General features: G+C 42.0%; 1 protein-coding gene across 1 annotated transcript in view; it reads left to right on the forward strand.

Moving 5' to 3' along the window:
* The first annotated feature begins 2,507 nt into the window (after positions 1-2,507).
* The window catches only part of itga5 (integrin, alpha 5 (fibronectin receptor, alpha polypeptide)), a 46,348-nt gene continuing 30,555 nt past the window's right edge, over positions 2,508-18,300 (forward strand). Inside the window, 2 exon segments of the mRNA XM_063886869.1 lie at positions 2,508-2,865; positions 16,012-16,142. Of these exon segments, the coding sequence (XP_063742939.1) occupies positions 2,660-2,865; positions 16,012-16,142 (337 nt within the window). The 5' untranslated portion in view covers positions 2,508-2,659.

An 18,300-nucleotide genomic window follows, 5' to 3' on the forward strand; every position in this document is an offset into this window, starting at 1 on the left:
AGTATTTACCCTTTAACTCACATCATACATTAGGTCATGGAACTATCTAGAAACCAAAATCAAAGTGGTATGGGTGACTTTTCTGTAGAGCTGCACAGATAAGTTGATCTGCAGCAAAATTGTCATCTATTTGGGTAATTTACTCATTATAAAGTCTTTGTTACATGCAGAAATGTCAATAAATGATGCTTTCCGTTGTGATATATTATGTCAAAGTTACTAACCTTTCAAATGTAAAGCCACTTTGGGGAAGTGGTTCTAACTTGGATTTGGAATGGACACTTTCCCCTATTTCTAACCTTTTCTAGACAATCTGCACTTCAGTTTCTGTTCTATTTTAATGAGTTAATAAGTGTTTTTGACATTTCATTCTCCATTTTCCTGAGATACTAAAAAGCAAAGCAGTCCTGCTTCAATAACGAAGGTCTCCTCTGCAGACTTAGAAAACGCCCTCCGTGCTTTTATTTCCTACAGACTTGATGATTTAAATGCACTTTAATTTTCAGCACGTTTAACCTTTCTACTCACTGGTTACCTTTGAGTTATAGAATGTACTTTTGTGAGTAAAGTTTTGAATATTCTCCTGTCTGTATGTGTGATTCGTTGACTCTCTGAAGTCCTCCTCACTTTTGGTAGAAAACATCTCCACAGAGAAATAGTGACTCATATATCGGTGTCTGTATGAAGTCGAGTCTAAGCGACCACTACTTGGAACATTGAGAAATAACCTCCTCTGTTTTCTCTTGTCTCTTCCTTAGGATATCCAGGACTTCTGCAGTCCCATGGTTTCAGGTGACTCTACAGCACATGACGGGCTCTCTATAAACCAAGACGTGACTTGGGAGGGAAAGTCTGGACTCCCGATATAATCTGCCTTTCTGTCAACCACTCCTTGAATTCTGCTCAGGTCCTTAAAACAGAGTGAGGAGTGAGACCCCTTTCAGGATTAGAGCTCTGAACCATCAAGTGGCCCCAACAGCTGTGATCTCCCCCCCCCCCCCCCACACCTACCCCCACCCAGACTCTGTGGATTACCCCCATCGGTCTACGGTCAGACTTCAGTTATAAATACGAGCAGAGTTCATGTTGCTGCTGCCACTTCTGGCCCCCGGTTCATCCCCGAGGCTTCAGGAGAATCAGCTAAACCAACAGGCCCTAATTCAGATCTTTATTAAAGGTCTCATCCCAGAGAGGAGTCGCTGCGAGTCCTCCAGAAACCTTCCCACACGAGTCGCCCGAATCAGATCCTGACGCTGTAATTAGACAGAAATACATGTGCATCACACACTCGGTAAGCAAGGGTGTGTGAGCTGTGAAAATACGTCCTGGGTTTATTATGGGAAATGTTTATTTGGGAGTTTTTAAAACCAGTGGCTGATTATATTCCTGGTTTTAGTTCCTGGAAACATTAAAGGAGCTGGAGCAAAATATCCAAACAGAATAAATCAAATCCTACATCTGTTTTTGTCCCACGGAGGGAAAACTGTCTGAATAAATGATGATATGAAATAAGAAGGCTTACATTAAATAAAGAGGCAAGAGGTGTGATAAAGACTGGTTAGTTATATAAATGTTTGTATTCTATTTTAAGTTTTTATTAGACTTTTTACTTTTAATTTGAAATGTAACTTTTAACAAACAAATATATTTATTGTGTTTTATTTAATATTTGTATCTGTCTTGGATAAGTCTTAACTTCTTATGCTTGAATGAATATCTTAATTTAAAAAATAATTCTATTGCATAATTTTACTTTCATTTCATGTTTATATAAACATTTTAATTTAATCTTTTTATTTATATTTTTTCTTTAATTTCTTGTTTAGTTTTTAATGTTTTTATTCACATTTTATTGTATATATTTATTTTACTTTAACTTCTTGTGTTTAACTAAATATCTTAACTTGTTTTAGTTGTTTTATTGCACATTCTTAATTAAATCTCTATGTTTTTATTCAGATTTGTACGTGGTTTATTTAACCTAAAAGTAAATATCCTAATTTTATTTTAAATGTTATTGCATATTCATTCTTTAATTTACTTTCTTATGTTTTTATTTTATTTATTTATATTCTATTTATTTCCTTCTGTCACAAAACCTCCTATCTTCTGGGATAAATTACGAAGTTTGATTCTGTTTCACAACCAGGATAAAAATAAGATGTATTATTGAAAGTTAGTGCCAGTACAAGGAGTTCATAAATCATGCAATTCAGTGACAGCCTGCAGAGATTAAGAGCTATCTGTCATTGACTTTCACAGCAGCTACAGCCACATGAGATAAAAGTCAGATCAAATCGAAAGCAGGATTTGGATGCATTGTTCCTCTGGTTAATAATCCTCACCACATTTAAACCACAGGGTAAACATGTTCTCAGAGACATGTCAGTGGATGAGAAGTGTCCTCCTCCTCATTTAGGGAATCACAGACTCCTCCTCCTGCTCTCAGGCTGTGGGAACTCCCTTCAGCTGAGGAGGAGAGAGAGGAGGTTAACGCGCAGAGCATTGAGGACGCACGCACCACCACGCTGAGACTCACAGGGATGCACTTTTAGCCCCAAATACACCTCTGTTTCCAGGCTCCATCTGCGGACTCAACTCTTGGACACTTTCCCCCGTTTTCAAAACCCAACTTTCGTGGATTAATTCTTTTTAAAAAATGCGCTTGGAGCGGTTCCGCGTAAAGACGCCGGGGACTGGAGCCATGCTCGCCCGCTGCCTGCTGTCTTTCTGCGGGCTGCTGCTCACTGTTTCCCGGCCTGGGGAGGCGTTCAACCTGGATGTGGAGAACCCGGCTGTGTACACCGGACCAAATGGGAGCTACTTCGGATACTCTGTGGACTTTTATTTGGCTGATTCTGCCAGGTGAGTGTCTCTAAAACACAGACAAATGACACTTTTTGAAGCAACAAGTCTCTCTAACATTTAGGAGAAAGTGAACACAGTAGGTTTTTCCAACGTGTTCGCCAAACATTTCCCCTGTTTAAGGGTTTTTCCAAACGGGAATCATGTGTGGGATGTTGTTTGACTTTAAATCAGCTTTGGTGCCTCAGTGGGCTCACAGCTCACTGTAATTCAATAAACCCAGGAAATTGCATTGTGCTAAATGACTCAAACATTAATATAAAAGAGTGGCTCTTTCATCATAAAACCCCAACCCTTTTTGATCCTGCTGCCCTCCAAAATGACATTTATTTCTGACCTCCTAACCTGAAAAGCCTCCTAACTGCAGTCTCTCTGCTCTGGGATGCTCGGTGGGGATGTGACACCCAGCTGCTCTGATTGTCTCACATTCCTCCATCTGAGATTTCTGGCATTTTTTAAAGCAACTTAAACTGATGCATACATGCCTGTGGTCTAATACTCTGTGAGGAGAAAATAACAGAGTCTGAGGAGCATGTAGAGTTTATATCAGAGGCAGAGAAAGCTGCATTTCTGCTACACATGCAGAGGATCAGTGCTGGAAGACGGATCCTTTACCTAAAGTACAAATACTACGCCCTCAAAGTACTCCATTACAACTAAAAGCCGTGTTTTAAAATGTACTTAACGTACACAAATATGAAATAAAGGGTTATTGTTAGCCAAATATATGCAAAAATGACTCCCTTTTTACTTGTAAGAGCAATTTTGTAGTGTGGTTTGTCAATGTGATGTACGTGTGGATTAGAAGTATTTAGTACTGCATAGTCAGCATAGTAATGTAGTGGAGTAAAAAGTACAATATTCCCCCTCTCATATACTCCAGTAGTAGTACTCCGTTACTCTCCCCCTCTGCAGAGGGCTGGCTCCTGCTCTGTTGGTCATCAGGAGAAGGGATATTTCTCTCAGACTTCCTGGCTGAGTCTGTGTCTGCACAGCTCCACCAGCGAGCATGCTGGGATTTCAGAGAAGGCTTTGTGCCGAGCAGCAGCTCTGGTTTCCCTGTTTCTCCTCCCCACTTCCCGGGCCGGCAGACAGAGTCTCTCTCTCCCCCACCCTCCCCTTACATCTCCCCCTGACCCTGTCTTCTTTAAACCATGCCTGGGAAGCAGGGGATTCACTTCAGGACGGAGGTATGAATTATGAATCCATGAGCCCCTCTTCTTCCTCCTCTGCTGATGATGATGATGTCATTCTGCAGGGATTTTTAATTCTCCCCCCACTGTCTAGCCTCTCCCCCCACCATCATCTTCTCCTCGGCTCACTAAGTGTGAGACACAAGCTCACGTCATCTTTCTGATGACTTAATCTGAACTTTTCTCCGTGCTCGTGGGGGGGGGGTGGGGGGAGGCGGTGAGATAATGTGCGGAACAGGAATGATGTTAAAGCCCCGTACGCCTCAGTGCCCTGTAATTTACAGCAGGGTAATGCAATAAAGTACATTTACTGCACTTCAGTGAGAGTTTGTAGTAGATTTTGGAAGCAAATATGGCACTTTGTATCTATATTCAGATGCTTTGTTACTTAACGAGGACATATTCTACTCTTTCTTTAGGTTCATATCAGTATTTAGCCTCTACTGGGACATGTCTCCATGCTTTAATGTTCAACAAGCTCTTTATTATTCTCATACCGCCTGAAACCCGGGCCCAGTCTGCTCTCATTGCTCATTAGCTGGCTGGCTTTTTGTGATTGGTCAACCACTGAGAGATGTCCCGCCCCTTAGCCTATCACGTACAATGTGTTGCAGCGCTAGCCAATACAAGCGTGAGTGTTACATGGTGATGTCACCTATGCAAACAAAGGAGTCCAATGGAGCAGGGTTGAAGAGAAACTCAGTCTGTAGGCAACACAGGGATTTTAGCCTTTGCAGACCATTTACATGCACCAAAACCTATACAACACACTACAGGAGAGGGAAAACCCAAAACAAGTGTAATAGGGCCTCTTTAAGTCAGAAACAGAATGCAGGATTTCTATAATTGCTTCTTTAACTTCCACCTCGACATGCACTTGAAGTCAAACGACACAAGCGAGATTAAATGCATGACTCATCGCTTTATCTCCAAACCACGAGCATCTGTTAACTTTCATTCCTCGTTCCTGACAACATATATCAGTGAAATGCTATCTGTTGTTTTTCCATCACATCAACATCATCACCCAAAGTCAGAGGGGGAGTAGCGGGTGAGGGTTGAAAGGAAAGGATGAGCTTCTCTTCCCACTTTAAAAACAAGTTGTCCATCATCTGCTGGAGTAGTCCCTCTCCTGTTGTGTGTTTTAGAGGTCTGCAAAGACTTGAATCCCTGTTAGTCTCCTAGTCTTGGTTGTAGAACCAGAGACAAGGCAGGGATTCTTCTCCCATAAACCACTCTGACAGCTCCATGAACACAAGGCATCACTCTCTCCCAGTTTGACCATCAACTTGACAATGAGGTTATTATAACTGTGGCTCTGTCCTGCCCCTCGGCCCGGCGTAATGAAGTTAAGTTTGGACAGACGGCCACCGTGGAAGAACGCCTGGGGACAGATACACACAGGAAGTGAGCCCCATATATGTTCAAGTGTGTGTGGTCCAAAGAAACCTTCACTTAAGTACAATTTCAAGCTACTTGTATGTTATAATTTCCTTCTTCTTTATACTTAAACTCCTCTACATCCCAGACGGAGATATTGTACTTAAGTCCTGCACTACATTTAGCTTCTTGCAGACAAAGGTTTAGAGTTTTTCGGTCTGGCTAGGGTATGATCGACACTGCTTTCACTTGCTAGCCATAGCTAACGTTGTCAGAAAGCTGTCCAATAATTGATGTAATGGCTCGCTTTAATCACAACATTAGTCAAATCCAGACTCAAATGTTCCTTATTCTTCGGGTCAACCACCTTTTTTAGATGATTTGATATGTTTTAAATGATCTGTGGTGCATGATAGGACTCCATGCCCATAGGATGCTTTGCTAGCGTTGTGTTAGCGTGATTAGGATGTAGCTTTAGCCCACCTGCAGTCCGCTTCTTTTCACACACATGATTGCTCATATTAAGACTTAAAATCAAGCCAAAGAGCACCTCACATAAACTCAGTGAGTCCAGGAACATCTCCCACCCAAACATCTTTGAACTCAGTGCTCTCTGCGGTGCCAGGCGGTGATACGGGAGGGGATCATCCTGCAGATAGAGGGAGTCAAGAGGTCGGGGCTGTAAATAATAACAGACCCGGCCTGCAGAGAAGGAAAGCTGCACACAGATCCTGGTGCATGCTGGAGATGGATGATGTGTTCCAGTGTCTGCTTGTGTTTCAGTGTCGGTGCATTTAGGGATTCTTTGGCCATGACGACACATGGCAGGGGGGTCACTCTGTCCATGTAGGTCAGCCTCCTGAAGTTTACCCACTCTCACAGGGTTAGAGTAATATTGACTTTGGACTCGGGTCTCTTTTGGCCACTAAAAGCCGTGTGTTTTCTCTGAGTCCAGTCGGTGTTGCTTTGTTTTAAATCACACGTGTATATTTTAGCTGCCAAGGTCTTTAAGGGGGCAGACAATGAGGCTCTTTGTGAAAATGTTTACTGTTTTCCATTTAAGCACCATGACTCACTTCTGTTTTAATTTACTGGCCTTGTGAGGATTTTTCTCTCTGTGAGCACCTATGATAATCAGGCCAGTGTCTGTAAAGGTCTCCAACATAACGTCTAGCTTTTGCTCCGGTCTGCTGGTGAAAGGGGGGCTTTAAATAATGAGTCCTGTGTGACTGGAAAAAGATGTCAGAGTTGAGGCTGACGGGGCGTTTAAAGACCCCCGCTGTCACCTCGGGGAAAAAAAAGCCCAGAGGACGTCAGGTCTGCTCCGGGTGGGAGTGAGTCGTCGGTCAGGGTCGTTGTGACTCAGACGTCAGATTTAATCTCTGACTGCAGCTCGGTTTTAACCCCGGGGCACAAAGTGATTCACATGGTAACCTGATAACGGCTGTGCTTTAAATAGCAATGAGCTAATCGTCCCAAATTTAAATCAGCATCACCTCTCCTGCTGGGGAATCAGAAGCAGGTTTACTGATTAAAACACACATCTTTATATTGCCCCAACACCTAGATATGTCCCTTTCCTTAGATTACTGCTACTCATTTTGAGCCATGGTGGTGAACTCATTTATTAATAATGTGTGCTTTCCGTCTCGATATTCAACGAGTAACGCTTTATTATTGCTTGCTATCCCTGCAGCGGGACTAATAGGCATATATTCCTGCTACTAACTGCAGCATTTTGGACTTTTTCAAAAACATTTTAATAATCCTTAATATTTCATATTGTTTAAATTTCATATAATATATATTTTTACATTTGTCTTAGTAATTCTATAATATTTGTATTTTAATGTCTGAACACACTGCTGCATTCTGTAACAAAATAGTGTATAGTTAAATAAAGTATATATCAATCGAAAGGAATTCTTTAATTTGGTGTAAAATGATGCATAAATAAACACATTGGGAGGAATTAAGGTGTAGAAAATATACCAAAATACATCTATTTTAAAAACTAGAAATACATTTAATGGAATATCTATGGAACATTTCTATAGAATAATAAATACGAATAAATGTAAACATAGGATACTTCATTTACAGTTACAAATATAATGCAAAAATAAATGTAAATATAAATAAGAAAAATAAAGGCTTTTAAAATACCAGGATAAAACATAGAGGATGTGAGTTTAGAATGATTTAAGATTGAATTAAATATACTTTATTTTTATCAGATTGCAGCAGAACTTAACAGGTTTGAGTTAAACATAATCAAATATAAAAGAATTTTAAAAAATCATAAATAAATAAAGTATTTAAAAAACACAAAGAAAAGAAAAACAGAGAATAAACTAAAGTAGAAGCCAAGGACATCGCCTCTGCTCCCCACTGTGTGTGTGTGTGTGTGTGTGTGTGTTTGAATGTATGTTGGGGTTGTGGGGGGGCACAGACAGAGTGTTTCAACAGCTGCCCCCCCCCCAAGATGTTTAATACAACAGCCTCTCTGTGGAGGTGAGAGACCCCTGGGGAGGTGGTTCATTGTGCAGAGGTGTGAAGCAGCCGCTGTTAGACTCCTGCAGGACGACTGGTGAAGAGGGGGGGTGGGGGGGACAGTTTGGTATGAGGGAGCAGTGCTAGGTTAGGGTAGTGACTCAAAAAAAGCAATGCATTACTAGTTAGAGTACTAGTTACTTTACTTTTGGACTCACATTACCTGAGATGCACCGTGAATCAAATACCACTATGAAGTTGAACCTCGTTAAACTCAGATCAGCACACCTCCTTACTCTGATCAGGACAGTACTGAACACAGACCTCTGCTTCTGCTCAGTTTCAGTCAGAACTCTGGTCCAGGTAGCGTGCAAAGTGTCCCTGTCTGATGGTGCCCGCCCAGTACCTGTATCTTGCTCAATTTGTTTGGGAAAGATGGCGATTCCAGCGTGGAATTTGATGACTTTCCCTGCACGATGCGCTGCAACCAGCCTGTTTATCTCTGCTGTGAGACTTCCTTCTGTCTCTCCTCATCCATGCACTCGAGTGTGTAGCGCAAGAGAAAAGAGACGTTTGATTTATTTTATGCAGATGGTTGAAGACCTTAAAGAAAGTAAGAAGATCATTTCATGCTTAATAACTGCAATGTAATTCCTGCTGTTACAGAGGACTTTGAAGCTCGTTACCCCCCAACACTGTGAAGGAGTCCACCATAACTCATGTTGATGTGAAATGTGTTGGGATGTTTTAAATGTTTCCCTCGTCACGCATGCTTGGTGGTTTCATGCAGGGCAGCTGCTGGTTTTCACACATTAACACCCATCAGGTCTTCATAATGATAATGTAATACAGCCACAGAGAGGCGAGGGATAGGGGAGGGGGGCCAGGATAGAGCTGCATGGAATAGTCAGGTAATCGATGAGTAAATGGGCGGAATCGCTGGATTTCAGGTTAGTTTTGAATTGATTTTATTGCAAAAATGTCAGAAAAAGCCGTTTCCAGCCTGGAGATTCGCTGCTTTTCTTTGATTTATATCATATTAATGTGAATATCTTTGGAGATTTAGAGACATTGAGTCAGACTATGGACACCAAATCAGTAATCAATAATAAAAGCAATAGTTAGTTGAAGCTCTATAGGATATTATGGGTTGCTGATGTGTGTTCTTAGTGACGTCCAGCAGCTGCACAGTAGCGTAAAATCTATCTGTTCAAACTATAAGTTGCAAGTTTTTCCCGGAGTGAGGATAAAAGCATTGTTTGGCTGCAGCAGCTCTTCTGATTCGCCGGCCACCTGTCGCCCAATACTCTTATCCCTCAGAGGATTCAGAGGAAATGTTTTTGTGGGAGTGCATTTTCCAGCTGATGCAAAACTTAAAAAGTGTATTTAGGAAAGAAAGATAAGTGGTTGCTTTGCATACTGAACCAGACATGGAGGGTGTGGTGGATGCATTTAATAACTGGGGAATAAACTGGCAGGCGTTGCAGGCACTAACCACGAGGAAAATAATATTAAAGAGCTCTTATTATAACGGCTTAATCATTAAAAAGCCCTTAAAGGGATAATTCTGCCCGACAAAGACCAACGTTGGCTGAAACATGTTTGCTTTTTAATGATCAGGCCCCTCTAATAACGTTTTTTTAATTCCCTGTGGTTTCTTCCTCTTACTTTTGGGATTATGCATCGTCTTCCTGTTTAGTTGGTTGACAAGTTGGAGAATCACCACCAAGTAATTAAAAGCCACAATTTGGAAAGGTATGGAAAGTAGGGCTGCACAAATCTGGGAAAAAATAGCTAAGCTTTAGTTTAACTAGTGATTTTAGCCTTTGCAGACCATTTACATGCACCAAAACCTATAGAAACCCCAATAGGGCCTCTTGTTGCATTAAATGGAAAAACTCATAAAAGTAAAAAAAAATGCACACATTTAAAGTTCAATCCTCGAGTAAAAGTATTTTCCACTGGTGTTGAACACAGCGTGAAAAATGCAACGCTTTTATCTGCCTCTCACAGCACCGTTAAATCTAAATGTGGAGACTCTCTGAAGTCAGCACACGCCATCCCAGCATGCACTGCTACTCTCATCATCTACAGGAGTGTGTGTGTGTGTGTGTGTGTGTGTGTGTGTGTGTGTGTGTGTGTGTGTGTGTGTGTGTGTGTGTGTGTGTGTGTGTGTGTGTGTGTGTGTGTGTGTGTGTGTGTGTGTGTGTGTGTGTGTGTGTGTGTGTGTGTGTGTGTGTGTGTGTGTGTGTGTGTGTGTGTGTGTGTGTGTGGTGTGTGGAGACGTCTAGCTTCTGTCTGGCCTTGGCTCTGACCGGCTCCATGTGGTCTGCGAGCCGCCGTCCGTCATCCTCCGTGCTGTCAGCTGATCTCGCTCGCTCGCTCCGAAAAGTCAATATTGCTCCGGGATGACATCATGCAGTTACTCATTAATTTGTTCAGCATGTCAGCCGAAGCGTCCGCTCCCCATTGATCCAGGTATCACTTCATTATGCTGATGAAGTGATTCTGCAGAGATGTTTCCACAATATGTCAGGGATTTCACCGTGGGCTGGGGCTGGGGCTGGGGCTGGGCTGGGGCTGGGGCTGGGGCTGGGGCTGGGGCTGGGGCTGGGGGGGTTCATGTGAGAATAGATCTTCTGAGGGACTGAATGGATTCACAACGTCAAAATAAATCTATTTTAGAAAGCTAGATATAGTTACTCATGGACATGCATCCTTTAAGTCATACATATGCCTTATTGTGTGATTTTATTTCTACTGGTTTTTAATATTCCAACAAAATCAACCACTAAAGTTAATTTCCAGGAAGTCAAAATTCAATACCCCTGATCCCTCTTTGTAGAAGTGACAGCATCCAGTGGCTGCTTCCATTTCAGAAGAGCCAAAGATACAAAACAAATCCCTTATTATAATGACTAGTATTCCTTACCCACATTTCATAATTCCCAATGAAAACAAACACTAAAAATAAAACACATTTATTCCAAGATGTACAAATCTATTTTAGAGAGCTAGTCATAGTTTCCTCTCGTGCCATTGGTTGAATATTCCCACAAAATCTACCTCTTAAACCTGACTCAACTAATGGAAGTGTTTTTCCTTCCCAGTCAAAATTAAATTCCCCAGATCTCTTTGTTGGAAGTGGCATCCAATTGAGTGGCAGGAATAAATAACAATAACTAAAACGCATCTTTAGCCGCAGACTCAAGCAATGCTTTTAAAGGGGCCTTAATATGTTTTCTTTGGGGTTTCCCTTTCCTTTAGTGTGTTCTATAGGTTTGTGTGCATGTAAATGGTCTGCAAAGGCTAGAATCCCTTTGTTTCCTCCAGAGGAAGCATAATATGTCCTCTTTAAGGACCTGAAACTCAATGTTGAATGAGTTTATCCCATTTTTAAATATCTCAACTTCAAACTTGAAATGACGTTTTCACAAATTTCACAATTATTTGTTATCAACCTTTTTATTTTACCCTCTGAACACAAATAATCAAATTATTTTTTGAGTGATTTTTATCAGGTTTAGGTTTATTAATTTTTTACCTTTTACTTGATTTTATTCTTCTTTTTTTTACATTTTAATTTTCTACATTTCTATTATTATTTTTTAAACATTTTTATTTGTATTTATTTTTTACTTTAATTATATTTTTTATTTTGCCAGGCATTAATACTAAAATATTAACCTTTTTATAAAATGTTCAACATTATTCTTAAAATCCGCCCCCCCCCCCAAAAAAATAGTACCCCATCGTTGATCTTTTATAGGTTTGTGTGAATGTAAATGGTCTTCAAAGGCTAAAATCCCTTTGTTTCCTCCAGAGGAAGCATAATATGTCCTCTTTAAAGACCTGAAACTCAAAAATAAAGACTGACTTGATACTTGATATTCTTTCTTCATGGTATTTTTGTTTTGTCTTAGTTGTCTTGGTTGACTTGTTGTTTTTGACTTTTCCCACCACGTTACTGCCTTTTTTCTGTCTAATATTGTTGGTTAGAACCCTTTCAGATGATTTACTGTGTCTGAAGGAGTTTATCCCAGTAGTTCCTAGCCCTGTTTGTTGTATTTCTCCTCTGAAGGTCAGGTCTCTTCGCTGATATGGAACCACTTGAGTGTTTAATCAGGTGTTGATAGCTCGGAGTAAACCAGGTCTCTGTGCATGCTCTACTTCAGCGTCGCTTTGGTTTGCAGGCTACAACTTTTCCTCCTCTTCCACCATTTGCCCCCTCGCTGCCACGGTTTATGGCTGCAGTTGGTGACGCAGCCAGCTGAACAAATGTGATTCCCCCCCCCCCGCCACCACTCTTTTAGCTTAAAGCGCTTATAATGCTGTTCAAGTGACATCAGCTTCTGCAGCTGGGTGGAACACAATTAAATGTGGAATGAAGGAGGGGGTAATGTTTGGAGGAATTTGCCCTCTGACAACCTCCCTCTGTAACCTCATCATAAAGCGCATTAGGCACGGATAATGTCACATCAGCGAGTTCCAGCACTCTGCATCACCCCTAATTTCTCAACCCCACATAAAGCAGCGGTTACAGTCGGCCAATTGTGGTGAGGTGGGACATTTTATATTTTTCCTCTTGATTGCTCAATGAGTCTCCTCGGTTACAGTGAGGCTGTTTACGCATTCCTCCCATGCAGCCGGGTCACTTACAGTAGTTTAATTAATGCTTAATTGTGATTTGGTGGTGGGGGGGGTGGAGGTTGTTAGTGGCTGCTGTGAGGCAGCTGGTGGGGTTAACTGTGCTAGACATGGTGGATGCTTTCCATCCTCCGCTAACACATTGCTCAAGTGTCTCTGTTGTGAAATGGGTTTGCTTTTTGCTCCACATTATACTGTCAAACAAACATTTAAATATCAGTTCAGAATTCAGAAGCTGGAACATATTTAGAAATGAGGAAAAGGAATTAGCTTAGCGGTGGTGACGTGAAGTCATGTGACCGTGCTGTAGTTCCTTTATAGCCCAACATTAGCCGCCTTTAGCTTAGCGGTGGAGACGTGAAGTCATGTGACCGTGCTGTAGTTCCTTTATAGCCCAACATTAGCCGCCTTTAGCTTAGCGGTGGTGACGTGAAGTCATGTGACCGTGCTGTAGTTCCTTTATAGCCCAACATTAGCCTCCTTTAGCTTAGCGGTGGAGACGTGAAGTCATGTGACCGTGCTGTAGTTCCTTTATAGCCCAACATTAGCCGCCTTTAGCTTAGCGGTGGAGACGTGAAGTCATGTGACCGTGCTGTAGTTCCTTTATAGCCCAACATTAGCCGCCTTTAGCTTAGCGGTGGTGACGTGAAGTCATGTGACCGTGCTGTAGTTCCTTTATAGCCCAACATTAGCCTCCTTTAGCTTAGCGGTGGTGACGTGAAGTCATGTGACCGTGCTGTAGTTCCTTTATAGCCCAACATTAGCCGCCTTTAGCTTAGCGGTGGTGACGTGAAGTCATGTGACCGTGCTGTAGTTCCTTTATAGCCCAACATTAGCCTCCTTTAGCTTAGCGGTGGTGACCTGAAGTCATGTGACCGTGCTGTAGTTCCTTTATAGCCCAACATTAGCCTCCTTTAGCTTAGCGGTGGGGACGTGAAGTCATGTGACCGTGCTGTAGTTCCTTTATAGCCTGATGCTTTTAATCCCTTCACTAAATGTGCACAGCCTTTTGTCTCCTCTCACTTCGTCCACAGAGTGTGTGTCTTCAGCGGAGCATCACTCGTCCTCCAAACTAAACACCAATATTAGCATAGCCATCGTCACAGTGAACTCCACCTTCCTCCACAAAGCCTTCAGTAATGCAGCTCTCAGCAGTCTGCAGCTTCATTAAATGCTAATGATGCTAACGCGTCACCTTTTGAGACTGATAAGGCTGAGGGCGGAGAAATGCCCGCTGATCCTTGGCAGATAAAGACCCATTAAATGCTCATTCTTCCTCATTTACAGCACTTTCAGATCTCATCACTCTGTTGGTGTGTCTGCACATCTGTGTGACCGCCAGCTCGCTGATTAAACCTCAATCTGCTTGTTATGTTGTTTCCTGGATTTGTTCCCCTTTGAAAAGCTGCCATAGACAACTGGACTCAGATCAGATCAAGCTAAAGATGCTGCGGTGCGTCATGTTCCTCCAGCTATCTCCTTCAGATTATTCCTCAAAGGATTTACTGAAGAGTATTAGAGCCAGGTATTACAGTCAAAGTCAGAGGAAAGATTTTGAATGTCAATAATAAAGTTGAACTTTCAGTATTTCACTAAATCACGGTTACGTTTATTTATTTTGTACCTTTTTTTATTTATTTTTTTAAACATATTTTACCTTTTTAGTTTTATTTTAATATAGTTATTTTACTTTCATTTTTTTGTTATTTTTACCTTTTATTTGTATTTATTTTAAAACTTTTATTTGTATTTATTTTTTAACTTTTATTTGTATTTATTTTTTAACTTTTATTTGTATTTATTTTTAAACTTTTATTTGTATTTATTTTTAAACTTTTATTTGTATTTATTTTTAAACTTTTATTTGTATTTATTTTTAAACTTTTATTTGTATTTATTTTTAAACTTTTATTTGTATTTATTTTTAAACTTTTTCTTTTCTCTTTCATTTAGCATGGCATTAATACAAAAATCTAAACCATCAACATTAGTCTTAAAATCCCCCTCTAAAAAATAGTACTCCATCTTTGACTTATTGCCCTCTGGAGAAGCAAAAACCAAACCACACATAATCATTCAGTAAATGTGTTAGCGTCTTCCTTTAAAACCCCTCTGCAGGACTACGAGATGATGCTTAAAATGCAAATGGTGGCCGTTCTCGTTCAGCACAGCTCGTGTTCAATATTGACCGACTGCCTTCATATCTGTGTGAGAGGTTTGAGTCAGAGAGGGAAATCCTCCTTATTGAATCACAGAGAGGATCCCTGCAGGAAGCCCCTCTGTGAATCACATTACTGTACAGGTGGAGACCTGCTCCTCTGCTGGGGAAACTCCTGCAGCTGCATTTGTAGTCAGAAAAAGCTTCTTTTCAGACTAGTTTGTTTCTGCTCCTCTCGTCCAACACAAACCAGGACTTTCTGCTCCACATTTGTAGATCTCGTCTGAGGTATTAGGACCGCAGCACCGCTGAAATACCAAACTTCCTCTCTGGTCTCCCTTTGTATTATCGTGTGTGTTTTCCAAACCCATGGAAGATGAAATGATTTGAAAGCCGACCACCAACGTTCTCTGGCGCTCTTCTCTTTCAGTTTCTTTCCCCATAACTTTCTGCATTTCTTCCTCTGAGGTAATAAATGGGTTAATTGGGATTAATTATCCAAGACTGGAGAAGTTCCCCTTAGGTGCAGGATGCTACGTTTAAACGTTCATGCATTACTGGAAGATGTAGGCCAGGAAAGGGTGTGCTCTTCCTGTTTCTGAGCCCCCAGAGACAGCGTCTGGTCTCAGGGTCTCTTAACTCTCTAACCCACATCAGTGCCAGCGACTGAGTCTGACGCTGGTCGGGTCAAGTGGGTTCACAGTGAAGTCATGGGTACTTAAAACCCATTATCCAGCGAGTTTACAGCATTCTAATATCTTTGTTTTCTCCATCATTTCTTCCTCCTCAGCTTTCATGTCTGAAGGCTCACCTGTACTGAATCATGCGAAGAGGTCTGCTGTGTTTCCTGCAGGCGTACAGTGTAGCTTCAAGGACGCAGCTTTAGTGCCACAGCTGAAGAAACAAAGAGTGTGACTCCACTTAGCCCGTCTGCTTTCGTGTTTTCCTCTTCAATCTGCCCCACAGGGATGCGTGTGTGTGTGTGTGTGTGTGTGTGTGTGTGTGTGTGTGTGTGTGTGTGTGTGTGCATCACATGTGTCGCAGCAGCAGCCTGTCTGCTTGTATGGGATTATGTAAAGCATTGCTGCAACCTGTTAAAATGTTTTGCTTGTGAGTCAGAGCCAAACGTGCAACGTGTTTAAAGCGTCTGCTGGGAGGTCTGGTATGCATTTCTTAATGAAGGCCAGGCTACGGGCCTCGCTGGTGGAGGAACTCGGGTTAATATGCACCCTGCGGTTTGGTTAAACTCGTCTCTGTTGTGTGTGTCTGTTGCAGTGCGAGCGTGGTGATCGGAGCGCCGAAGGCCAACACGACGCAGTTCAACGTCACCGAGGGAGGGTCAGTCTTCTACTGTCCCTGGAGCCTCAGCCAATCGGACTGCCACTCCATCGACTTTGATACGGAAGGTGAGTTGCTAACGTGCTTCATAGACCCCAAAACATTTCCATCAGGAGAATCGCTCTGCAGCTTCCGAAACGATGCAAATATAAAAACACAAATGTGCCAAAACACATGCAAGGGAGGAAACCTCTTCAATAATTAGACAAAAACACATGCAGCGTTTACTAAAAACCTCTTGTGCTTGGAAGATAAATGCAGTACCATCATTTTAATTGTGCAACGGTTGCATGCGACGTCCTGGTTTGTGTAGCGGTTGAGAAACTGGAGACAGTGTTTGAACTCTCCAAAAATAGCTGAGCTTTGCTGCACTTGTGGACCCATCGAAGCGTTTCCTCTCCACTCATGCAGTCAGCAGCAGGTCAGGATCAGGCGTCAGCAACCCCCCCACACCCCCTCCATCCTCCACTGACCTGTTGGTGGCTGCAGGGCGATCCATTTTCCTGTTTGTGTCCCTGTCTTTGGGGGATGAACAGGATAACGGGGGGTGTTGACGAGGTTCCTAGAAGGATCCCTTTCCGTCCTGCAGGCCGTGGAGAGAAAGGGATAAACACCAATAAACAAAACAAAGAAAGGTCCTGTTTGTATTAAAAGGTGAAGCAGACACCGGATAACAAGACTCCAGTTGAGTCGAAGTTAAGTGAAGTGGTTTGGGACAACACGAGGAGGATGTGTAATGAATAGACTCGGGTTTCAGTGTGTTGTCAGAGCCTGTTTCACACAATGCACCAAGAAGAAAAGAATCATTTCAGGTACAAAAAGACTGCAAGCTTTCAGGTTTAACCGCATGAATCACACGTATAGAGGCAGCGATACTCTTGGCTTCTTTCCTGAGAAATCAAAGCTGTCCTGAAATGCACAATAGGGAGAAATGTTCCACTGAGTGTTTCACAAGCCTGCTTTTAACAACGCTCCTTTTATTGGACCCCGCTGCTCCGGTACCTTTTCTTTGCTGCACTGTTTTCTTTGCAACATGAACGGCGCTGGCTCGGTGCCACGCAGAGTGATGTCATGTGCAAGGCCTCGCAGTGAGGGGCCATCAGAGAGCGTCCTTCAAGGCCATTTTTTTGAAGGATCTCATCGGAGCCGGGTCCAACATCTGGACCGGGACGGACTCTGTGCATTCACTCGGTACAAGGACATCTGCATGCAAATGTGGCCAAACAGCTGTTAACGTGGAGACTTTCCCGGCTGCAGTTCGTTTACTGTAGCTGTGACGGGTTTCTGTGCCAGCTCTGATACTAAAGAGAGAGTCGGACGGTTTCTGGAATGATTAACGCTGAGTGTCTATTATAGCCAGCGACATCTTTTATCAATTGTTCCCAAGAGAAGAGAGCGTAGCCAGCCACACAATAGCTCTGGTTCGACTGTAGAAACTGGGGACTGTTTGGCTTTTTAACTGCAGAAAGTTGGATCTAACTTAAGTTGGGGTTCATGCAAGTCACATTAAAACGTCAACCAGCATTTAAAAATAATTGACAAGCCCTAAGACCTCTTTTATGAGACTTTGAATCAGGCTGAAAGCTGTAAATATGTCACGTCTTAAGCCACGAGAGTTAGTTGTTTTTTAACCAGATTATTTGGTTAAAAACAACCGAGACTCTTGGTTTCCTTGAATTTGTCTGATCACTTTGCCTCTGCCCTGATAGATAATGATAATGCATTTAATTTCTATAGCACTCTTTAAACACAGCGTCATCTCAAGGTGCTTCACAAGCTATAGATAGAATTTCCTGAATCAATTTTTGGCAAAATTCTGTCCATAATTCAATTCTAACTTGTCTGAAGTTCTGAATTTTTTATTTTTATTGGAAAACAATATTATTGTTGGGTTCCCCATAGAGAGGGGTAGGGATGACTAACGTTGACCCCTGAAGGCAGCATCTCGCTGGTCCGATGGTTTTTTCCAGGTCATTTTGGATCGTTGTTATGATGCTTGACTCGTTTTGTTCAGCAGGATAATCTCCACCTGTTTGAGGACTCATTCCCTGCATTTTTGGTGGTAACCTAGCTTTGGTCTTGTCAAGATATTGCAATACAACAAAGACAATGACTCTTCTTTTCTGCCGGTGAAATCTGCTTTATGAACCCCCACCCCTTAAAGGATTGCTGTCTCCTCCAGTATCGGTACATCGTTTGTTTTGACCATAAAGTGCGGTCAGAGGT

This window comes from Eleginops maclovinus, chromosome 1, assembly GCF_036324505.1.
Source record: "Eleginops maclovinus isolate JMC-PN-2008 ecotype Puerto Natales chromosome 1, JC_Emac_rtc_rv5, whole genome shotgun sequence".
Taxonomy (NCBI): Eukaryota; Metazoa; Chordata; class Actinopteri; order Perciformes; family Eleginopidae; genus Eleginops; species Eleginops maclovinus.